Below are 21898 nucleotides of genomic sequence, written 5' to 3'. Positions count from 1 at the left end.
TCACACTGCAGCTAACTGGCCAATCTGGAAAGCAGCCTAGTTATTGCTACTCTTTGTTTTCTGTATATTAACCAAGGTGGCACAGTGGCTCAGTGGTTAGCACTGCTGCCTCACAGCACCAGGGTCCCAGGTTTGATTCCAGCCTTGGGTGACTGTCTGTGTGGAGTTTGTACATTCTCCCTGTGTGGGTTTCCTTCGAGTGCTCTGGACTTGTTGGGCTGAAGGGCCTGTTTCCACACTGTAGGGATTCTAATGTGATCTATAATCTAATATAAGCCACGATTCAGTGTAATCGCCACTTGTGCAACACCCGATCAAATACTTTTTGAAAATGAAAATACTCTACAACAACTGATTACTGTTTAATTATGCTGCTAGTTATAACATCAATAGTTCAAACAGATTAATAAAACTCAACTTGTCTTACATAAATCCTCTGAATAACATTATGATTTTCTAAGTGACCTGCTACCTTGTCCTAGACAAATTGATTCTACTTTTTCCCCCATTATTGATGCTAGAGAATTGGCCAACAGTTTCCTGGTTTCCGCTGCCTCCTCTTTTAAATGATGACGTTAGATTTGTTTCTTCTACAGAACGTAAGAACCAAGTGTAGGCCATTAAGTCCCTCGAGGCTGCTCCATTTAATACGATCGTGGCTAATCTTATTTCAGCTTCAACTTCACTTTCCTGCTGCTCCCTGTAACCCTTCAACCCATTACTGTTTAAAACTCTATGTCCTGACATGCAGCGCACTGTGGGAGAGTGAATTTCACAGATTCATAACCCTTTGAGAGAATGATTTGGAGACCTTCAATACATTATCTGGGCCCACATGTCACCAATTGTTAAAGTTTACTTGAGAACATTTTAAAAAAAGCTTTTCAATTTACATATGAAAGAACTGAAACCAATATGGTCATTCTAAAAGATGAGAGACTTAACAAACAATCCAGGTTTTTTCCAATATATAATTTCAGTTACACCGCACTGTAAACATTTGATATAAATCCTGTGTCTTACAATCTTATACTCCACAAACACCTGATGAAGGAGCGTCACTTCGAAAGCTAGTGCTTGCAATTAAGCCTGTTGGACTATAACCTGGTGTTGTGTGATTTTTAACCTTTGAGAGAAGTAAGTTCTCATCAGTTCTGTTTTAAATCTACCATCCCTTATCCTAAAACTATGACCTTTTTTTTAGAAACATTCTCTCTGACTCTCCTTTGTCAATCTCCTTTAGCATCTTGCGCGCTTCAATTAGATCTCCTCTCACGCTTCTGAATTCCAGAGAGTAAAGACTTAAACTGCTCAGTCTCTTATCATAAAATGAACTGCTCATTTCTAGACTTAATTTAGCGAGCCTAAACCCTGGAATGTTCTAGAATCTAGGGAGTTCAGAAAGATCAAAACTAACGCATCCACTTTCTCTGGAGCCACGTCTTTTAAAATTCTGTGATGCAAATCTACAGTTTTCAGTTCCTTTAATTTCATTAATAATATTTCTCACAAATAATTATATCTAAGTTGTACATTTCCATGAGACCTTTGGTTCTACACTACTTACTGCTTTTTTTAAACAGCCTGTTAATCCAGAAACCCAGGTAATATCCTGGGGACCTGGGTTTGAATCCTGCCATAGCAGTTGGTGGAATTTGAATTTAATAAAAATCTGTATTTAAGAATCTAATGATGATCCTGAATCCATTGTCAATTGTCAGAAAATCCCACCTGGTTTTCCTTTAGGGAAGGAAACTGCTGTCGTTACCTGGTCTGGCCTACATGTGACTCCAGACCCATAGCAATGTGGTTGACTCTTAACTGTCCTCTGGGCAATTAGCCATGGGCAATAAATGCTGGCCTAGCCAGCGACACCCTCATCCCACGAATAAATAAAAAATAATTTAAGATGCAAAGTATTTAATTGAATGCCTGAGGTGTTTTTTTTTAATCCTGTACTATCATTTTCCCTGTCTCTACCTGTAACAGACCCACATTTACATTTGCTGTTATTTAATGCGTGGCTGTAGAAACTTTTGTAATTTGTTTCTTACTAGGTTCTTACCAGTTCTATGTGTCCTTTCTTCATCAACTACCCTTGCTGGATTGTAAATACCTTCCCCATCCTCAGGCTTGACTACTTTTCTTGGTAGGCCTTGAGGCTTCCCCCTTTATTCGAACTGGGACTGGGAGAGCTTCAGTAAGTAAGTCAAAAATAATTAGTGAAGCCAAATGTAGGTCCCTTAAAGTCTGAAGTTAGAGAATCAATAATGGAGCAATTAAACAATTAGTTTAGTTCCACCTTCACGGTTGGAGATTGAAAGCATTTCCCAGAGATGCAAGAGAAACAAGGGTCTATTGAGAAGGAGGAAATGAAGGAGATTAGTATTACCAAAAACATAGTGCTGGAGAAATTAATAAATCTCCAGGAGCTGATAATCTATATCCCAGGATACTTAAGGTTGTGAACATGGATATGGGTGGCACGGTGGCACAGTGGTTAGCACTGCTGCCTCACAGCGCCAGAGACCCGGGTTCAATTCCTGCCTCAGGCGACTGACTGTGTGGAGTTTGCACATTCTCCCCGTGTCTACGTGGGTTTCCTTGCACAGTCCAAAAAAGTGTGCACATTAGGTGAATTGGCCATGCTAAATTGCCCGCAGTGTTAGGTAGAGGGGTAAATGTAGGGGAATGGGTCAGTTTGGGTGCACTTTGGTGGGTCGGTGTGGACTTGCTGGGCCGAAGGGCCTGTTTCCACACTGTAAGTTACCTAGAACATGGACATAGTGTTTACACTATTGGCATCTTCTAAAATTCTGCCTATTCTCGAACAAACCAAGGAGATTGAAGGGTGACATGCCCGCTTTTTTGAAAAAAGAGAGGCGGAATATCAGGAAATACAGACTGGTCAGCCTAACATCTATAATACACCAAGTCCTTGATATCTGTGGGCATTGGGGTGGGGGGGGAGGGTACAGACCTCTAGTGGATAATGCAAAAACACAGACTTCTATAATAGAAGTTCCATCTGTGCCATTTGAACCTTTGGGACTTACCTAGAAAATAAGAAAAGAATTCAGTCTTGGGCTGGCCTCGCAAGTACAGGGGCATGTGGGTAGCAAGTTTGTGTATACCGAGGAGTGAGTGTAAAGGATGTGGTAACAGGATACTTAGAAAATACCACAGGATTGCACAAGGTCAGCGTGGATTTATGAAATCATGATTACAAACCCACTGGAGTTTTTTTGAAAATGTCTCCAGTAGAATAGATGAGGGAGAAGCAATGGATAGGGTGTATTTAGATTTTCATAAAGCTTTTTGATAGAGGCTCACAGAAGAGGTTTTGGTGCAAAGTTAAAGCACGTGGGATTGGGGATGGTAGCCTTGTGAATCGTTTAGTAAACAGGATACGGAGAGTAGGAATAAGAGGTCATTTTTAGAGTTGAAGACAGTGACAAGTGAGATACTGGATGAAGCAGCACTTGTGCCCCAGCTATAGATCAACAATCTGGATGAGGGAATCAAATGTAATATTTCCAAATTTGTTGACAATACAAAACCTCGGTGAAATTGTGAGAAGTGAGGAGAATGTGAAGTGGCTTCAAGTTGAGTGAGTGGGCAAATACATGGGTTAGATATCATATAAATGCCCATAGTGTCCAGAAATGTGCAGGATAGGTTAGCCATGGGAAATGCAGGGTAGTAGGATTGTGGGTTTGTCTGGGTGGAATGCTGTTAGGAGGATTCGTATGGACCTGACAAGCCGAATGGCCTGTTTCCGCTATAGGGATTCTATGGAAGTTCTGTAACGTACAAATGTGTAACGTCATCCACTTCAGTATGTAAAAACAGAAAGAATGCATTATTTAAATGATGATGGATTAGAAAATGTTGATGTACGAAGGGACCTGGTGTCCGTGTGCACCAGTAACTGACAGTGAGCATGCAGGGGCAGCAGGCAGACAGGAACAGACATTACAGGAGGGTTTGAGTACGGGAGCAGAGATGTTTTACTGCAGCTGTACAGGGCCCATGGAGAGACCATGCCTGCAGTATTGTGTGCAGTTTTGGTCTCCTTTCCTGAGAAAGAATATACTTGCCATAGAGAGAGTGTAGTGAAACCTCACCAGGCTGATTCCTGAGATGGCAGGTTTGTTGTATTGGGTCAACTGGGCCTGTATTCACTGGAGTTTTGAGGAATGAGGGAATCTGATCGAAACGGATCAAATTCTGTCAGGGCTGGACAGACTAGAGGCAGCGATGATGTTCCCCCTGTGTAACTGGGTTGGGGGGGTGGTGCACTCTCAGGATGCAGGATAGGCTGTTTCAAACTGAAATGTGGAGAAATGTCTCCACTCTGAGGGTGGTGAGCCTGTAGAATTCTCTCCCACAGCAGGCTGTGAACATCAGGTCACTGAATATGTTTGAGAAAGAAATAGCTAGATTTCTGTAAAATAACAGGATAGAGGGTGAGTGCGGGAGCACGGCATTGAGATAGAGGATCAGCCATGATCCTGTTGAATGGTGCAGCAGGCTCGATGGGCTGAATGGACTATTCCTGCTCTTGCTGTCTATGTTTTTCCTAATACCTTTATCTTCTGTTGTTAATCATAGTTGATCACTTTCCCATGAGGTTTTTATCCTTTAAGGGAATCTATATTTGTTGCAAATTATGAATTAATTCATTTAGTTCTCAAGGTTTGTGTAAAGATTTGTAGCTCAGGTGCTGGTTGCCGTGGTTATGGGTATGTTCACTGAGCTGGGAAGTTGATTTGCAGAGGTTTGTCCCCTGTCTGGGGCTTTGGAGCGTCCTGTGAAGTGTTGCTGTACCTAGTCTTCTGGAATTCGACTGGGACAACACTACAATCACAGGACAGGCTAAACAGAGGACAGCCAGAGAATTCCTAGAAGCATGGCACTCGTCCACGGACGCCACCAACAAACACACTGACCTAGACCCAATATACCGGCCACTACAACAAACAACTGGAACCGGCAACCTGAAGCTGCAAGAATGAAACCACATCAATCCCAGAAGACACAGTACAGCAGCACCTCACAGGAGGCTCCAAAGCCCTTAAGATGTCACCTAGACAAGGGATGAAACGTCTGCAAATCAACTTCCCAGTTCTTTTAGTGTCTGCCATTCTTTATCTACTTTGATAGGTATATCGGGAAACTGTGAAAACATGAGCCAACTCTATCTCTACATGGCCTGCTTTGTTTTCAGATGTAAGATTGTAGCCTTGGACTTACCCCAATCACCATCACACGCAATGTAAAATTCTGTTTGAATAAGACTAGCATCGCCTTAGAGGCTCCATTACACCAAGTTTAGCCCTTTCTCACTGGCACCTCCACTTGCACACTTTCAAATTGCACGCTCTAACGGGCATCAAAATTATTGTTAAATTGCAGCCATGCAAGTGCTGTAAATGATATTAAAGATTTGTGGCTCAATTATTGTACTGTAACCTGAGATATCCATTTCACATACCCCTGAGGCAGAATCTAAATCTAGGGTTTGTTAAATGTAAAATAGTCATCAATAAATCCAGTACTGAATTCAGAATCAACTCTTTACCCAGGGAGTGCCATACAGCCTTGCAGACAGACCCTTTGATCCACTTGACTATGTCAACCAAGTTTCCCAAACTAAACTAGTCCCACTTGCCTGCATTTGGCCCATGATGTGGAGCTGCTGGTGTTGGATTGGGGTGGACAAGGTCAGAAGTCAGACAACACCAAGTTATAGTCCAACAAGTTTACTCAAAATCACAAGCTTTCATAGCACTGCTCCTTTATCAGGTGAAGTGTGATGAAGAAGCAGCGCTCCAAAGGTTTGTGATTTCAAGTAAACCTGTTGGACTAAAACCTGGTGTTGTCTGATTTCTGACCATGTCTCTCTAAACCTTTCCCGTTCACGTACCTGTCCAAATGTCTTTTAAATGTTGTAACTATACCTGCATCTACCACTTCCTCTGGAAGACCGTTGCATATATGACCCATCCTCTGTGTGAAAAGGTTGCCTCTCAGGTCTAATTTAAATCTTTCTCCTCTCACCTTAAAACTATGCCTTCTAGTTTTGAATTCCCCAACCCCAGAGAAAGATCATTACTATTCAGCTTATCAACGTCCCTCATGATTTTGTAAATCTTTATAAGGTCATCCCTCAATCTCCTACGTTCCAATGAAAAGAGTCCCAGCCTCCTCTTACAACATAAACCTTCCAGTCCTGGTAACGTCTTGGTAACTCTTTTCTGAACCCTCTCCAATTTAGTAATAACCTTCCAAAAACAGAGTGACCAGAAATGCACACTGTACTCCACAAGAAACCTCACCAAAATTCTGTGCAACCACAACATAACATCCCAACTCCTCTACTCAAAGGCCTGAGCAATTAAGCAAGCGTGCTAAATGCCTTCTTAACCACCCTGTCTACACAGTTTTGTCCCTGAACCTCTAGGTCCACTCATGAATAGCAGAGACACATTTCAGGGGATACTGGATAAATGCAGAGAGAAAGAGAGAGAAATATGTCAATAGGGTGAAAGAGAGTGATTTGGAGGAAGGTACTATACCCCAGCATAGAGCCGATGGACTGAACAATCGCTTTCTGTGCTGTACACACAATCATACTGTAAGAGGAAGATCTGGTAATTTTACAGAAAGAAGGAAGTTGATCCCTATTTAATTTTAGAATTTCAGAATTGGCAGCAGCAACGTTGAATCAGTGCCTATGACCTATTATTTTAGTGACTGCTTGCGTGACAGACCAGAACTTTCAAACTTCTTGCTAAAAAGAAAGAAGCATGTGCACGAATCTAATAGTTAACTTTTATCCAACTTCCTCCACTTAGCCTTACCAAACAGTTCACAATTGTGGACTATGTTTCACATCCGTGTACAAATCACACCCTGTTTTACAATCGCCACTATCACTTGAGACTATTGTATCTGTGAGATTTTATTAATTGTTTCTTCTTAGCATGATATTCAACTGATATCTCCCTGTACTTTCTCAAGGCAGTGAACGTTGCTGGGTGTACAAGTGGGAGTTGACCTTCATGGGTGTCTGGAGAGCAAGAGCCAGTAACTATTTGACCATAGTGGGCATCACAGCTGAGCTCAGACAAGTCAAGGAATTGCAGATGCTGGAAATCTGAAACAATGACAGAGAATGTTGGAGAAACTCAGCAGGTCTAGTAGCATCTGTGGAGAGAGAGAGAGGCAGAGTTAACGTTCCAAGCCCAGAATTCTTGACACATTAACTCTGTCCCTCTCTCCTGCCAGACCTGTTGAGTTTCTCCAGCATTCTCTGTCTTTGTTTCAGATTTCCAGCATCCACAGGATTTTGCTTTTATTCCACTGCATCTATTGGAATTTAGATGAAGGAGAAGTGATCTTATCAAACCAATAACGTTCAGAAGGGACTTGACAGGATGGAGTCTGAGAGGATGTTCCCCCGTTGTGGGGAAGATCTGAAATCAGAAACATCATTTAAAAAGGAATATCACCTTTAGGATGGAGATGAGGAGGAATTTCTTCTCTTGAGAATGTCGTTAGGCTTTGGGATTCTCTTTTACAGAGACCAGCAGAGGCTGGATCATTGAATATATCCGTGGCTGAGTCAGACAGAATTTGGATTGAGGAGAGAGTTGATGGTTATCAGGGGGACAGGCGGGAACATGGAGTTAAAGCCCCAACCAGATCTTGTAGAATGGCCGAGCAGAATCGATGGGCCGAAGGACCTGTTCCTGCTCTAATGCCTTTGATATATGTTGCAGGTTTGAACCCCACCTGGTCCTAGTTGACGGAAACTGGGGCTCCATCTCAAAATTCTGGGCTGGTATATCATGGGATCCTCACCTCCAATGACTGGAGAGCACCTCCTCGCTGCCATTATGGGATCCTGCTGTATCAGGCTCAAGTTGGGGCCTATCCCTCCATTCCCTGACTCCCCCCACTAATGTCCCCGCACCCAACAGTGCTGATGAACACACTGCTCCTCCACCTGAGAATCCTCTCACTATCTCCCACTGTTCTGCATTAGACCAAAGGGGCCGTCCATGCTCAGAAAACCAAAACCCATGAGCTTTCACTTTTAGATTGCTCTTAAATGTCATTTCTCAGGGTTTTCGATGATAAACCAGATTTAGAGTGTATTCAGGTCAATGAACAAGCCTTAAGATCGCCTACATCCACCTCTGTAACATTTCCCCACTCTGTCCTTGCCACAACTCGTATACCGGCCCTGTTTCCCATCTCGTCTACTCCAATGCCCACCTGACAGGTCTTCCATCTTCCATCCTTGTCAGACGTCAGTGTATCTAAAGTTCAGCTGTTTGTTCATAATCCACACCATTTCCCACTTGCCCGTGATCTCTGCACTTGTCTATTTCCAGTGTCTCATTATTAAAGGGCCGATTCTTGTCTTCCAATCTCCCCATGGCCTTGCCACTCCCTACCTTTTGCCTCTCTGGTACCATGATCCTTCATGAGCTGTGCATTTCCCTAATTCTGGCCGGAATAGCCTTGGTGTTAATCACTGTGTCATTGTGGGGCTGTGCACAGTTGCTCACAAGGCGGCACAGTGGCTCAGTGGTTAGCACTGGTGCGTAACAGCACCAGGGACACAGGTTCGATTCCAGCTCCAGGCGACTGTCTGTGTGGAGTTTGCACATTCTCCCTGTGTCTGTGTGGGTTTCCTCTGGGTGCTGCAGTTTCCTCCCACAGTCCAAAGATTGGAGGTGGGATGGATTGGCCATGGGTAATGCAGGGATGGGGTGGATCTGGGTGGGATGCTCCTTGGAGTGTTGTTGTGGACATGATTTCCTGCTTCCACACTGTACTGATCCCATGATTCCAGTTGTGCCTGCAGCTTCTTGAGCTCCTAAGTTCTGGACTTCTCTCCCAACACCTCCCTCCTTCCCTATCCTCCCTAAAACCTACTTCTTTGCCCAGGCTACTTTATTTTTTCCTAATCAGCCTGTTCAGAGATGTTATTGCACACCTCTGGGGCAGGTGGGGCTTGAATATGAGCCTCCTGGTCCAGGGGTAGGGACACTACCACCGCAGTACAAGCCACTGTTGGAATATTGCGTGCAATTCTGGTCTCCTTCCTATCGGAAAGATGTTGTGAAACTTGAAAGGCTTTTGAAAAGATTTACAAGGATGTTGCCAGGGTTGGAGGGTTTGCAGTATAGGGAGAGGCTGAACAGGCTGGGGCTGTTTTCCCTGGAGCGTTGGAGGCTGAGGGGTGACCTTATAGAGGTTTATAAAATTATGAGGAGCATGGATAGGGTAAATAGACAAGGTGTTTTCCCTGGGGTCGGGGAGTCCAGAACTAGAGGGCATAGTATTAGGGTGAGAGGGGAAAGATATAAAAGAGACCTCAGGGGCAACTTTTTCACGCAGAGGGTGGTACGAGTATGGAATGAGCTGCCAGAGGATGTGGTGGAGGCTGGTACAATTGCAACATTTAAGAAGCATTTGGATGGGTATATGAATAGGAAGGGTTTGGAGGGATATGGGCCGGGTGCTGGCAGGTGGGACTAGATTGGGTTGGGATATCTGGTTGGCATGGATTGTTGGACTGAAGGGTCTGTTTCCATGCTGTACATCTCTATGACTCTATATAAGTGCCCAAGCTATTGCTCACCTCTTGTGGGTTGGTGTTAATTCTTTTTGATTTGGCCCTTGGGATCTTGCACCTCATTGCAGGTACTATAGAAATGTGAATTGTTGTTGTAATATGCAGGGTGTGTGTGATAGAGGGGGAAAGAGAAAGGACAGCCAGAACAAATGGTAAATCTATTGTGCAGTCAGGAGTCCGAGAGAGTCCTAAAACTGAGTTGGTTTGTGATGTGAAAGTTTAGATGTCAAGTTAAATATTGTGTCCAGTATTAGCAGCATGAGATTGACCTCATGAAAACTGTCTTACATCAACAAGTTGTTACTAGGATTTCTTTAATTTAGCATTTATTACGACTGGTCTTTCATAGATTCGGTTTCCTGAGTCACATTGCAGAATACAGCTTTTAGGACTTGCTCTGGACACAGATCGTTATCAGTCAGTTGCTGAAAGGTCTGTATTAGTTGGGAGAAGTCCTGAATGTCCAGATTCAGTGACTAGGACCTAATCATGAACAAATTTATTGCCAAATTATGGATTAAAATACTCGCCATTGATTAGCCGTCTCATTCCCCTGTTTGTAACCGACCCATCAATACAGCAGAGGCCACTCAGTCTATTGTATTACTGCTTACCCCTTGAGATCAACTGCAAACTCCACTCTTTCTTCATAGCCCTTTATCAATCCCAATCTAATCCCACTGCTGCAGACTCTCCCATAGCCCCATATTAATCCCAATCTAATCCCACTCCTCCAATCTCTCCCATAGCCCTGTATCAACCCCAATCTAATCGCACTGCTCCAATCTCTCCCCTTAGTCCTGTATCAATCATAAACTAATCCAACTGCCCTGCTCTCCCTACAGCCCATTTCAATTTCCAAACTAATCCCACTGCCCTGCTGTTTATCTTTAGCCCTGTATTAATCCCAAACTAATCCTACTGCCCCATGTTCTCTCAGAAGCCTGTGTCAATCCCAATCTAATCCTTGCTCTCTTCTTTCTGTATCTTTTCCTGCTTTAAATGCATATCCCATTTTCCCTTCAAGGATGTTACTTCTGGCTCAACCACTCGTTGCACTTTGATAGACTCCAATAACTCTCTGTGTAAAGTAATTACTCTTTAGCTGTCTGCTCCCTCTGAGAGTGGACATTTCACATCCATGAACTTCTCTTTCCTGAGCTCCCCAGCCTGAACCCAAACCAGGAGGGAAAGTACATTATCAATCGATTCAATTGAAACTGTTCTCAAGTTTCCACAAGTTACCCCAAAATAAGAATCCCTGTTTCCAGTACTGCGCTGTGAAGCTGAAAGTTAATGTGTTGGAAGCAATTCAGAGAAGCTTTATTAGATTAATCTCTGGAGTAAATGGATTGCCTGATGAGGAAAGATGAGACAGGCTGGGCCCTGTATCCTCTGGTTTTTAGAAGAGTTAGAGGTGATTTAATTGAAATATCTCAGATCCTGAGAGGAATTGACTGTGTGAATGTGGAAAGGATGTTTCCTCTTGTGGGAGAATCTAGGACTAGGGCTCAATGTTTAAAAATAAGGGAGCGCCCATTTAACACAGACAGGAGGAAACATTTGTTTCTCTCAGAGAGTTGTGAGTCTTTGGAATTTCCTTCCTCATACGGCAGGGGATACAAACTTCTTTAAGTATTTTGAAGGCTGAGGGAGATAGCTCCTTGATGACCGAGGGGATGAAAGATTATCGGAGATACGCAGGAATGTAGAATGAGGTTAAAACTAGGCCAGGCATGATCTTATTGAATGGGGCAGCAGGATTGAAGGGCCGAGTGGCCTATTCCTGTTCCTTGATATTCATAAACTAGATGGAAGGCCCCTCAATGGTGCAAATCAGCCAATTCGCTGTCAGTTTTTGTGCAGTTGGAAGTCACTTTTGGATAAAATATTGTATGGTGACCAAAGATAGATGCAAGATTCATGCCAAAAACACAGTGAAAGCACTGAACATTCATTGTAAATTTGCTCAGGAATACAGCAGCCACATTGTGACAGTCTGTTCACACTCAGAATGAGACATACTGATATTTCTCAGCAAGGTGACAGCCTGTTTCATTATGCCATGCATTGCTTATTAACTCCGGATACAAGGGCTGGCTGAACTTTTTAAAATATTTGTTCATGATGTGGGAGTAGTCCTAATTTCCAGCGCCAATTTTGATAATGCTCCAATTAAGAGGCTTGGAATATGTCACAATGTTAAAGCTGTTTTACCATAATATTTTGGGGTCTGTGAGTTCATCTCTGACCAAGGCAGATGGTTCAATTTGAAAATAGCAAATTTTGGAATTTAGAAAGCTGTTCAGTTGTTGTTGTTGTTGAAAAAGGATCTGGTTCCCTTTCTTTAAAGAAGGAACTCTACCATCCTTATCTGACCTGGCCAACATGTATAGGAGTTGAGAAGTCATGATGTGTCTGCACAGGACTTTGGTGAAGCCACTTTTAGAATACTGTGTACAGTTCTGGTCACCCTTCTATAGGAAGGATGTTGCTAAACTTGAAAGGGTTCAAAAAAGATTTACAAGGATGTTGCCAGGGTTGGAGGGTTTGAGCTACAGGGAGAGGCTGAACAGGCTGAGTCTGTTTTCCCTGGAGCATCAGAGTCTGATAGAGGTTTATAAAATCATGAGGGGCATGGATAGGTTAAATAGACAAGTTCTTTTTCCTCGGGTGGGGGAGTCCAAAACTAGAGGGCATAGGTTTAAGGTGAGAGGGGAAAGATTTGAAAGGGACCTGAGGGGGAACTTTTTCACACAGGCAGCAGTGCGTGACCCTCCGACAGTGCGGCACTCCCTCAGCACTGACCCTCTGACAGTGAGGCACGCACTCAGCACTGACCCTCTGACAGTGCGGCACGCACTCAGCACTGACCCTCTGACAGTGCGGCACGCACTCAGCACTGACCCTCTGACAGTGCGGCACGCACTCAGCACTGACCCTCTGACAGTACGGTGCGCACTCAACACTGACCCTCCGTCAGAACTAAACCGATTCAAAAGAAGAGTCATAACAGACTCAAGCTGTGGATCTTGTTTCTCCAATTCTGCCAGGCCTGCTGAGTTTCTCCAGTGCTGTCTGTTTTTTTTAAATTTCAGATTTTCTGCATCTGCAGGATTTCACTTTTATTCTTTCGGTCCTTTGTTGCTTGTGGGAGCTTGCTGTGCTCAAAGTTTACTGCAATCTTCTGCCCATCGGCCAGCAGCATGATCAGGGTGTGTCAGCATTTACTAGGCATTTTGCTGCTCTTGTGGTTACATGCTGAGGAGTAAAATGATTACTTTCAGAGGCGATGGAGTGATATTGGTTTGCACTGTGGAGATTGGTGCATTTAACAGAAGCTGCAACGCACTCTCAGTTTTGCATTTTAGTCTGAGAGAATCCAAGTTTCTCATACAAGAGGGCCACAGACTGTTCAGAGAGAGAGAGGGGCGTGCCTGTAGTACAGAGTGTTAGCTGCCTCAAAATGTCGATGTCAGATTACAGTATTCTGTGTCTGAAGAGCTGAAGCCGGGACAATCTAATCAGGCTTTGAAAAGTTTAAGTAGTGCAAGCAAGAAAGAATAATGCAGGAAAAGCAGGCAGGACCCTCATCCTGTCCTGCCCTGACAATGCGATCGGGGCTGACCTGTGTCCTAATCCAATCCAAACAACGATTATCTGTCCCTGGACTGGCAATCCTATCAAGACAGCCTCCAGCACTATCAGGCAACCCCAAAGCACCATTATACCCGATACAGATTTTTTTTTCAAAAGTGTGGACACCATTGACATTTAGGATACTCAAAAGGCAGCACGGTGGCACAGTGGTTAGCACTGCTGCCTCACAGCGCAAGAGACCCGGGTTCAATTCCCGCCTCAGGCGACTCTCTGTGTGGAGTTTGCACATTCTCCCCGTGTCTGCGTGGGTTTCCTCCGGGTGCTCCGGTTTCCTCCCACACTCCAAAGATGTGCAGGTCAGGTGAATTGGCCATGCTAAATTGACCGTAGTGTTAGGTAAGGGGTAAATGTAGGGGTATGGGTGGGTTGCGCTTCGGCGGGGCGGTGTGGACTTGTTGGGCCGAAGGGCCTGTTTCCACACTGTAAGTAATCGAATCTAATCTAAAGGCACACAGCAAAATCCCACGGGTTAACTATTGGTTGGGAAGAGTCCAGGTATTAAACATTTCTAGTCACTTTTATTCCAGTGCATACAACACAAACCCCAATTCTACTGATTAATTGTATAATATGAGTATTAATGAGTTTTGAGAAGATTTGTAGCTCAGTTTGTGATTTTGGATGTAGGTTTGCTCACTGATCTGGAAGGTTCATTTCCAAACGTTTCATTACCCTAATAGGTAACATCTTTAGTGGGCCTCAGGCGAAGTATGAATAGAAAGTAGGAATTTTCAGCATTGCTTCACATGAGGTCCACTGAAGATGTTACCTAGTAAGGTAACGAAACATCTGGAAATGAACCTTTCAGCTCAGCGAGCAAACCTACATCCATTATGAGTATATTATATCTATTCATGTAAATATAAAACCAATGAAGTTGTTGCTTAATTCTGAATGCACCATTTCCTAACAGGTTTTGAGAAGATTTGTAACTCAGGTTGAAGTTCTGGATGTAATTTCTTGTTCTTTTTCTCAGGGGGTGGTAAATGGGATCCAAGTCAATGTGTTTGTTGATAGAGTTCCTCTTGGAGTGCCATGCTCCTAGGCATTCTTGTGCGTGTCTCTGTTTGGCTTGTCCTAGAATAGATGTGTTGTCCCAATCCCAGTCCCAGTCCCAGACGAGAATTCCTAGAAGCATGGCATTCCAATCGGAACTCTACCAACAAACACATTGACTTGAATCCCATTTATCACTGCCTGAGAAAAAGAACAGGAAATGGTGTCACCACTGAAATGACATCATTACAGGAAATGACTTCACCAACCCAAGGAAACCTAAACACATAAATGAAAAGTGGCCATACCACCAGTGCTTCACTGGAGGCTCACTGATGATGTTACCTAGTCTGGTGTCAAAACGTCTGAAAACAAACCTTCCAGCTCAGCGAGCAAAACTACATCCAGCACCATCCAGTGAAGCAGTGTTAGGCGATCAACTTTCAAATTGCAATGTATTAAACAAAGCGCCCAGTGGGCGGCACGGTGGCACAGTGGTTAGCACTGCTGCCTCACAGCGCCTGAGACCCGGGTTCAATTCCTGCCTCAGGCGACTGACTGTGTGGGGTTTGCACGTTCTCCCCGTGTCTGCGTGGGTTTCCTCCGGGTGCTCCGGTTTCCTCCCACAGTCCAAAGATGTGCAGGCCAGGTGAATTGGCCATGCTAAATTGCCCATAGTATTAGGTAAGGGGTAAATGTAGATGTAGGGGTATGGGTGGGTTACGCTTCGGCGGGACGGTGTGGACTTGTTGGGCCGAAGGGCCTGTTTCCACACTGTAAGTGATCTAATATAATCTAATCTAATTTCTTGTTCTGCAGTTCCAGTCAGACTTGGGTATCCCAGCTTCATTTTACCCAATAAGAAAATACACCACGAGGTGATGAAGAGAGTATGTCTCTTTAGCTACATTCGTCAAACGATGAAAACACATCCAGAACCAGTGAGAACTAATACCCCTGCTCTCCAGTAACATTGTGTCACTTCTACACCCATCTGAGAAAACAGAGCCTCAGTTAAAAGACAGCAAGTCCGACAATGCGGCACTCCCTCAGCACTGACCCTCCAACAGTGTGGCACTCCCTCAGCACTGACCCTCTGACAGTGCGGCACTCCCTCAGCACTGACCTATGGCAGTGCTGACCCTGCGACAGTGCGGCACTCCCTCAGCACTGACCGTCCAACAGTGCGGGACTTCCTCAGAGTATTGACTGAGGGAGTGAAGCAGTGTTAGGCGATCAACTTTCAAATTGCAATGTATTAAACAAAGCGCCCAATCTATCCCATCAGTGCATTACTATCTACCCCGTGCTGTCCCTCTCCTGGATGAGTTTGACAGGGACAGTGAAGAGAGAGCTTTACTCAGTATCTAAGCCCATGCTGTCCCTGACATGCAGTGGGTTTTTCCTTATTTGTGTTGATCCCGTGGGCCAGGCCAGTATTTGTTGCCTATTTCTGAGTTCACCTTGAACCAAGTGTCTTGCTTGGGCCATTTCAGAGGGCAGGTAAGAGTTAACTCCATTGCTGTGAGTTTGGAGTCACATGTAGGCCAGATTGGGCCAGGATGTTCATATCCCATGCAGTTCACAAGGGAAGGAAATCTGCCTTCCTTACCTGATCTGACCTACATGTGACTCCAAACCCACAGCAATGTGATAAATGCTGGCCTCACCATCCCATGAATAAATTCTACTAAAAAGTGTTCATTGAGTGAAGTCACTATCCCCTCTGTAGATTACTATATGTTTCTGGTCTCTAATAGTGTGGCTCTGGGTATTTCACTATCACACGGCTATGGAGGGAGAATTCAGCCAGGGTTCCCACTCCCATTGCCATCCACTGTCTGTCAATTCCACCTACTTGTTATCGATGTCAACAGCATAGACAAAGGCCCTTCGGCCCATTGACTCTCTTTAGTGGTGGATTCCACCAGGAACATTATGAAACTGAATCCAAGAATGCAGCTAATCTGTAGGTTGACAGTGACTAAAGTAAGCCTGGAAGTTGATGATTGAAACATAAAAACAGAAAATACAAGCAGGAGTAGGCCATTCAGCCCTTCAAGCCTGCTCCACAATTCAGTATGATCATGGCTGATCATCCAACTCTGTCCCCTGTTCCTGCTTTCTCTCCGTACTCTTTGACCCCTTTAGACCTAAGACCTATATCTAACTCTATCTTGAAAACATGCAATGTTTTGCCCTCAACTGCTTTCTGTGGCAGAGAATTCCCCAGGCTCCCCACTCTCTGGGGGAAGACATTTCTCCTCATCTCAGTCCCAATGGCCTCCCCCCGTATCCTCAGACTGTGACCCCTGGTTCTGGACTCGCAGGTCATCAGGAACATTCTTCTTGAATTGACAAATAGTCTTTCACATCCTTCAGAGAATCTTTGACCCCTGTTGAGTTTAACTGAGAGTTGGTTCAGTTCTTCATTGCGGCCTGTTACCACCTCAGGGGTGGAGTGGGGTGGGATATACCTTCTGCCCCAGGTTCTCCCGTGAGGGAGAGAAAAGGAAGATTGTGACGATTGAGAGGTAATATAGCACACCACATACTCACGCACATACACAGACAGACACACATGCGCACACACTCACACAGACACGTGCATACACGCACTCATACAGACACACACACACACTCATACAGACAGACACACACTCACACGGACATATACACACTGTCTGGATGCAATAGCAGCAGCTCTGCTTGTCAAAGATCGAGCTGATGATAAGCGAGAGTGTGCTACCAGCGTGTGTGTGCCCTATCAGATGGTGTCAGGAAGCAGAGCCTGTGAGGGAGACAAGTGCAGGGCTTTGGGTGAAGGAAGCTTAGCACTGGCTGTGGTCTGGGGCTACACAGGTGCACTGTCGATAATCCTGCACCAGACGATTCTGAGAAAATTCTCGGGCTAGAGCTGCCTGTTCAGAGATAAAACTCTGCAAGAAGCTGCACATTCAAGCCTTTGAAGAATCATATTGCAAGTGAGGCCATTCAGCCTGTGGTGCCTCTACTGACTCTTTGCAACCCCATACTCAAAGCCCTGCATCCTCCCCTTCGCCCGAAAACTCTTTTCTTTAAAGTTCCAACTGAATATTCTTCCATTCTCCTTTCAGGCAATGTGTTCCAGGTCACAGTAACTCACTAAGACCTCGCTTTTTTTCCCCTCAAACATTTCTCTCCAGTGAGTAGTTTTGGGTCTGAGATGTCCTGTTGTGAGGGCAAGTTCCACTGAGACTTTCAAAAGGAACTTGGATAAAGAGGGAAAAAGAATCCAGGTCCATGAAGAAATGGTGGGGGAGTGCAGGGAGATTGATTGTTCTGGCAGAGAGCTTGTATGAACTGGGCAAGCATGGTGGCTCAGTGGTTAGCATTGCTGTCTCACAGCACCAGGTTCGATTCCAACCTTAGGCGACTGTCTGTGTGGAGTTTGCACATTTTCCCCATGTCTGTGTGGGCTTCCTCCGGGTGCTCTGGTTTCTTCCCACAGTCCAAAGATGTGCCGGTTAATGCAGAGTTCTAGGGTAGGGGAGTGGGTCTGGATGGGATGCTCTTTGGAGGGTTGCTGTGACTCGGGCTGAATGGCCTCCTCCTGTGCTGTAATCATTCTGCATTTCAATGAGTCGGAATGATCTGGAACCTTCTGTCTGTGAGGGAGGTGGAAGTGGCAATAACCAATGTTCCCTCTCATTTAGTTTTAATTGTGCATTGTGTGTGTGAGATAGAGAGAGAGAGAGAGACCCTCAATTGTCTGTATACACTTATACTTGAGACGGAACATTGCTAGTGATTGTGATAAATAATTTTAAAAAGAACTTTGATGGCCACTTGAGGGAAATAAACTTTCAACATGACAGAGATGGAGCGAGGGAAGGAATGGGACTGACTGGAATGCAGCACTGACTCGATGGGCTCAATGGCCTCTATTTATGGTGGTGTAACCACTCCACAATGCTATTCTATGTCAGATCTAGTTCTCTTGCCAATGACCTTAAAATTGTGTGTTCTTGTGTTAGCAACTCTTTTAGGATGGAGCCAATCAGAAGTTTCTGGGGTGCAGTCCCATGATGCAGTTGGGGTTCTCCTCATTGGTGTTGGACTCCCTCCCCGACCCCGGCCAAAAACCACACCCGTTACCTGATCACTTGTTGTGTAAATGTCAGTGACAATAGTTTCTCCAGCAATTTCTGCTTTTAGTCCAGATTCCTAGTTTACACTCAACCTCATGTTGAGGGAACTGACCAGGGACAATGAAATAACTCCACAGAGGCCGGTATCCTATCACCAAGTCACCCTTTATTTATATGCACATGGTACATGGACTCTGACCAGATAGCTTAGAGTTATTCCTTCAAGTGAGGAGACTATCTACACTCCTGTTTATATCTGTCAGCCAGGGCTCCCTGATTGGCCCCAGGTTAACAGCCCCAATCAGGGAACTCATACTCAACAAAATCCACTTGGCCCTCATTCCGGTCACTACAGACACTCTACACAAGAAGTCAACAATCCCCAGAAGGAAATATCATTTGGCACCCCCCAATAATGGAGTCTGCTCACATTTACCAGGTCTTTACCGGCAATTACTGGAGGAACAGAAATTCATACCAGAACAGCTTTGGACCTGAAATACTAAGTGCCCCAGCCATCACTGACTGTGTCTTAGCGCTGGCTGCTACAGGCTTACCCCAAAGAAATGAAACTAAATGGACCGCCTGGCTGTACTGCAGCTCACCAACATCTTCGCAAGGGGCTATTAGGGATTGATAATAAATTAGCGAGTTTTGAGAAGATTTGTAACTCAGATTGAGGTTCTGGATGTAGGTTTACTCACTGACCTGGAAGGTTCATTTCCAGCTCAGCGGGCAAACCTACCTCCAGGGATAATAAATGCTGGCCCAGCCAATGATGCCCACGTCCTGTGACTGAATTTTTAAAAACTCAAGTTAAAAATAAAGGTTCATTTGCTTCACCCTCTCCCATTCTGCTGGCCCCATGATCCAATGATAAGGAAGTTATTAACAAAACCCTGGTGATCAATTTCTACAAATCAATCTATGACAGATTCAGACATGAGGGGATCTCTCCCCCCTCACCCACTCCCAACCTCAAGGTCCATCAACCTCTTCCTCCTGACCTCCATTCACCAAAACCTCACGTCTTAAGTCATTCCGATATTGGATCGGAAAAGTGTTCTTTGACTCTGAAGGAGATGCCTCTTACTCATGTTTGAATGAATTGATGTTTGTTACTGCAGCATTTGCCTGGATATTCTTTATATACATTTTTAAAAATATTTTTATTGAAAAAAATTTCTTTACAGAATTATAAAATTACAAAAATATGAACGTATAACATTATAACAACAATAAACAATAAACCAGCTACTATACTACTCTACAAAAGAACTCACAACTACACTTAATACACATTAATAGATAAATTAATAAATAAATTGCGCCGCTCAGGCGTAACAAGACCTCAGCTCTCAACCTTCGAGAGCATCAATTATTAAACCCACGTTTGCTTGAAATTCTTCCTCTCAGGATATTAGGCTTTATATACTTTTAATAATATTATTTCCTTAGGTTAGTCACTCACCTCCAGAAAAGTTATTTCTCCAGCACAGATGGAGTTTGATTTGACCCATTTCAGGTTTTGGCAGGGAGAGAGAATCGGCTTGTCACCGGTAGCATTATCCAGTCCCTTCAGAACCCGAAAAGTAAGTCACGTTTCACTCTCATCCTTCACTTGTTCTGAACCCTGCATATTTCACTCTTCCCAGGTACTGAGCACTGAAGATGACTGGTACAAAGCCGAACTACATGGGCATGAAGGCTTTGTGCCAAAGAACTACATTGACATCAATGTACCCAGGTAGGTGCCAGCAATATACGGCAGACTGACACTACCATGGTGTGCAGTGAACCGCACATTCCAAAACCAACTCAATAATCTCAGTTTCAAATAGAATGAAAGCAGACTGTGCAAGTCCCAATTAATAGCAGTTTCTGGATAAGTTATAGAGAATACCAGCTTCAGGTCACAAAGGAGAGAATAGCAGCCCATGTGTATATTACAGAGAACAGCAGTCCCTGTGGATATTATAGAGAATAGCAGCCCCTGTGTATTATAAAGAATATCAGCCTCTGTATTATAGAGAATAGCAGCCTCTGTGGATATTATAGAGAATATCAGTCCCTTAGCATATTATAAAGAATAGCAGCCCTTGTGTATATTATAGAGAACAGCAGTCCCTGTGGATATTATAGAGAATAGCAGTCCCTGTGCATATTATAGAGAATAGCAGCCCTTGTGTATCATAGAGAATAGCAGCTTCTGTGGATATTATCGAGAATAGCAGTCCCTGTGGATATTATAGAGAATAGCAGTCCCTGTGTATTATAGAGAATAGCAGCCTCTGTGGATATTATAGAGAATAACGGTCCCTGTAGATATTATAGCGAATATCAGTCCCTGTGTACACTATAGAGAACAGCAGTCCCTGTGAATATTATCGAGAATAACAGTCCCTGTGCATATTATACAGAATAGCAGCTCCTGTGCATTATAAAGAATAGCAGCCTCTGTGGATATTATCAAGAATAGCAGTCCCTGTGTATATTATAGAAAATAGCAGCCCTTGTGTATATTAGAGAATAGCAGCCTCTGTGGATATTATCAAGAATAGCAGTCCCTGTGTATATTATAGAAAATAGCAGCCCTTGTGTATATTAGAGAATAGCAGTCCCTGTGTATATTATAGAGAATAGCAGTCCCTGTATATATTATAGAGAATAGCAGCCCCTGTGTATATTATAGAGAACAGCAGTCCCTGTGGATATTATAGAGAATAGCAGTCCCTGTGTATTATAGAGAATAGCAGTCCCTGTGTATTATAGAGAATAACAGCCTCTGTGGATATTATCAAGAATATCAGTCCCTGTGCATATTATAGAGAATAGCAGCTCCTGTATATATTATAGGGAATAGCAGCCCATGTGTATAGTATAGAGAACAGCAGTCCCTGTGTATATTATAGAGAACAGCAGGCTCTGTGGATATTATTGAGAATAGCCGTCCCTATGCATATTATAGAGAATAGCAGCCCCTGCATATATTATAGAGAATATCAGTCCCTGTATATATTATAGGGAATAGCAGTCCCTGTGTATGTTATAGAGAATAGCAGCCTGTGCATATGATAGAGAATAGCAGTCCCTGTGGATATTATAGAAAATAACAGCCTCTGTGGATATTATCAAGAATAGCAGTCCCTGTGCATATTATAGAGAATAACAGCCCCTGTATATATTATAGAGAATAGCAGTCCCTGTGGATATTATAGAGAATAGCAGCCTGTATATCTTATAGAGAACAGCAGTCCCTGTGCATTATAGGGAATAGCAGTCCCTGTGGATATTATAGAGAATAGCAGTCCCTGTGGATATTATAGAGAACAGCAGCCTCTGTGGATATTATAGAGAATAGCAGCCTCTGTGGACATTATCAAGAATAGCAGTCCCTGTGTATATTATAGAGAATAGCAGCCTGTGCATATTATAGAGAATATCAGTCCCTGTATAT

The 21898-nt window shown here is 43.9% G+C and overlaps 1 protein-coding gene across 1 annotated transcript in view; it reads left to right on the top strand.

Moving 5' to 3' along the window:
• Positions 1 to 21898, top strand: part of LOC140489401 (growth factor receptor-bound protein 2-like) — a 57267-nt gene that overhangs the window by 12136 nt on the left and 23233 nt on the right. Inside the window, exon 3 of the mRNA XM_072588919.1 lies at positions 20097 to 20188. Coding sequence (XP_072445020.1) covers positions 20097 to 20188 — 92 coding nt within the window. The remainder of the gene's footprint in view (positions 1 to 20096; positions 20189 to 21898) is intronic.

This window comes from Chiloscyllium punctatum, chromosome 18 (genome assembly GCF_047496795.1).
Source record: "Chiloscyllium punctatum isolate Juve2018m chromosome 18, sChiPun1.3, whole genome shotgun sequence".
Lineage (NCBI taxonomy): Eukaryota > Metazoa > Chordata > Chondrichthyes > Orectolobiformes > Hemiscylliidae > Chiloscyllium > Chiloscyllium punctatum.
This window is presented reverse-complemented; position numbering and strand designations above follow the sequence as displayed.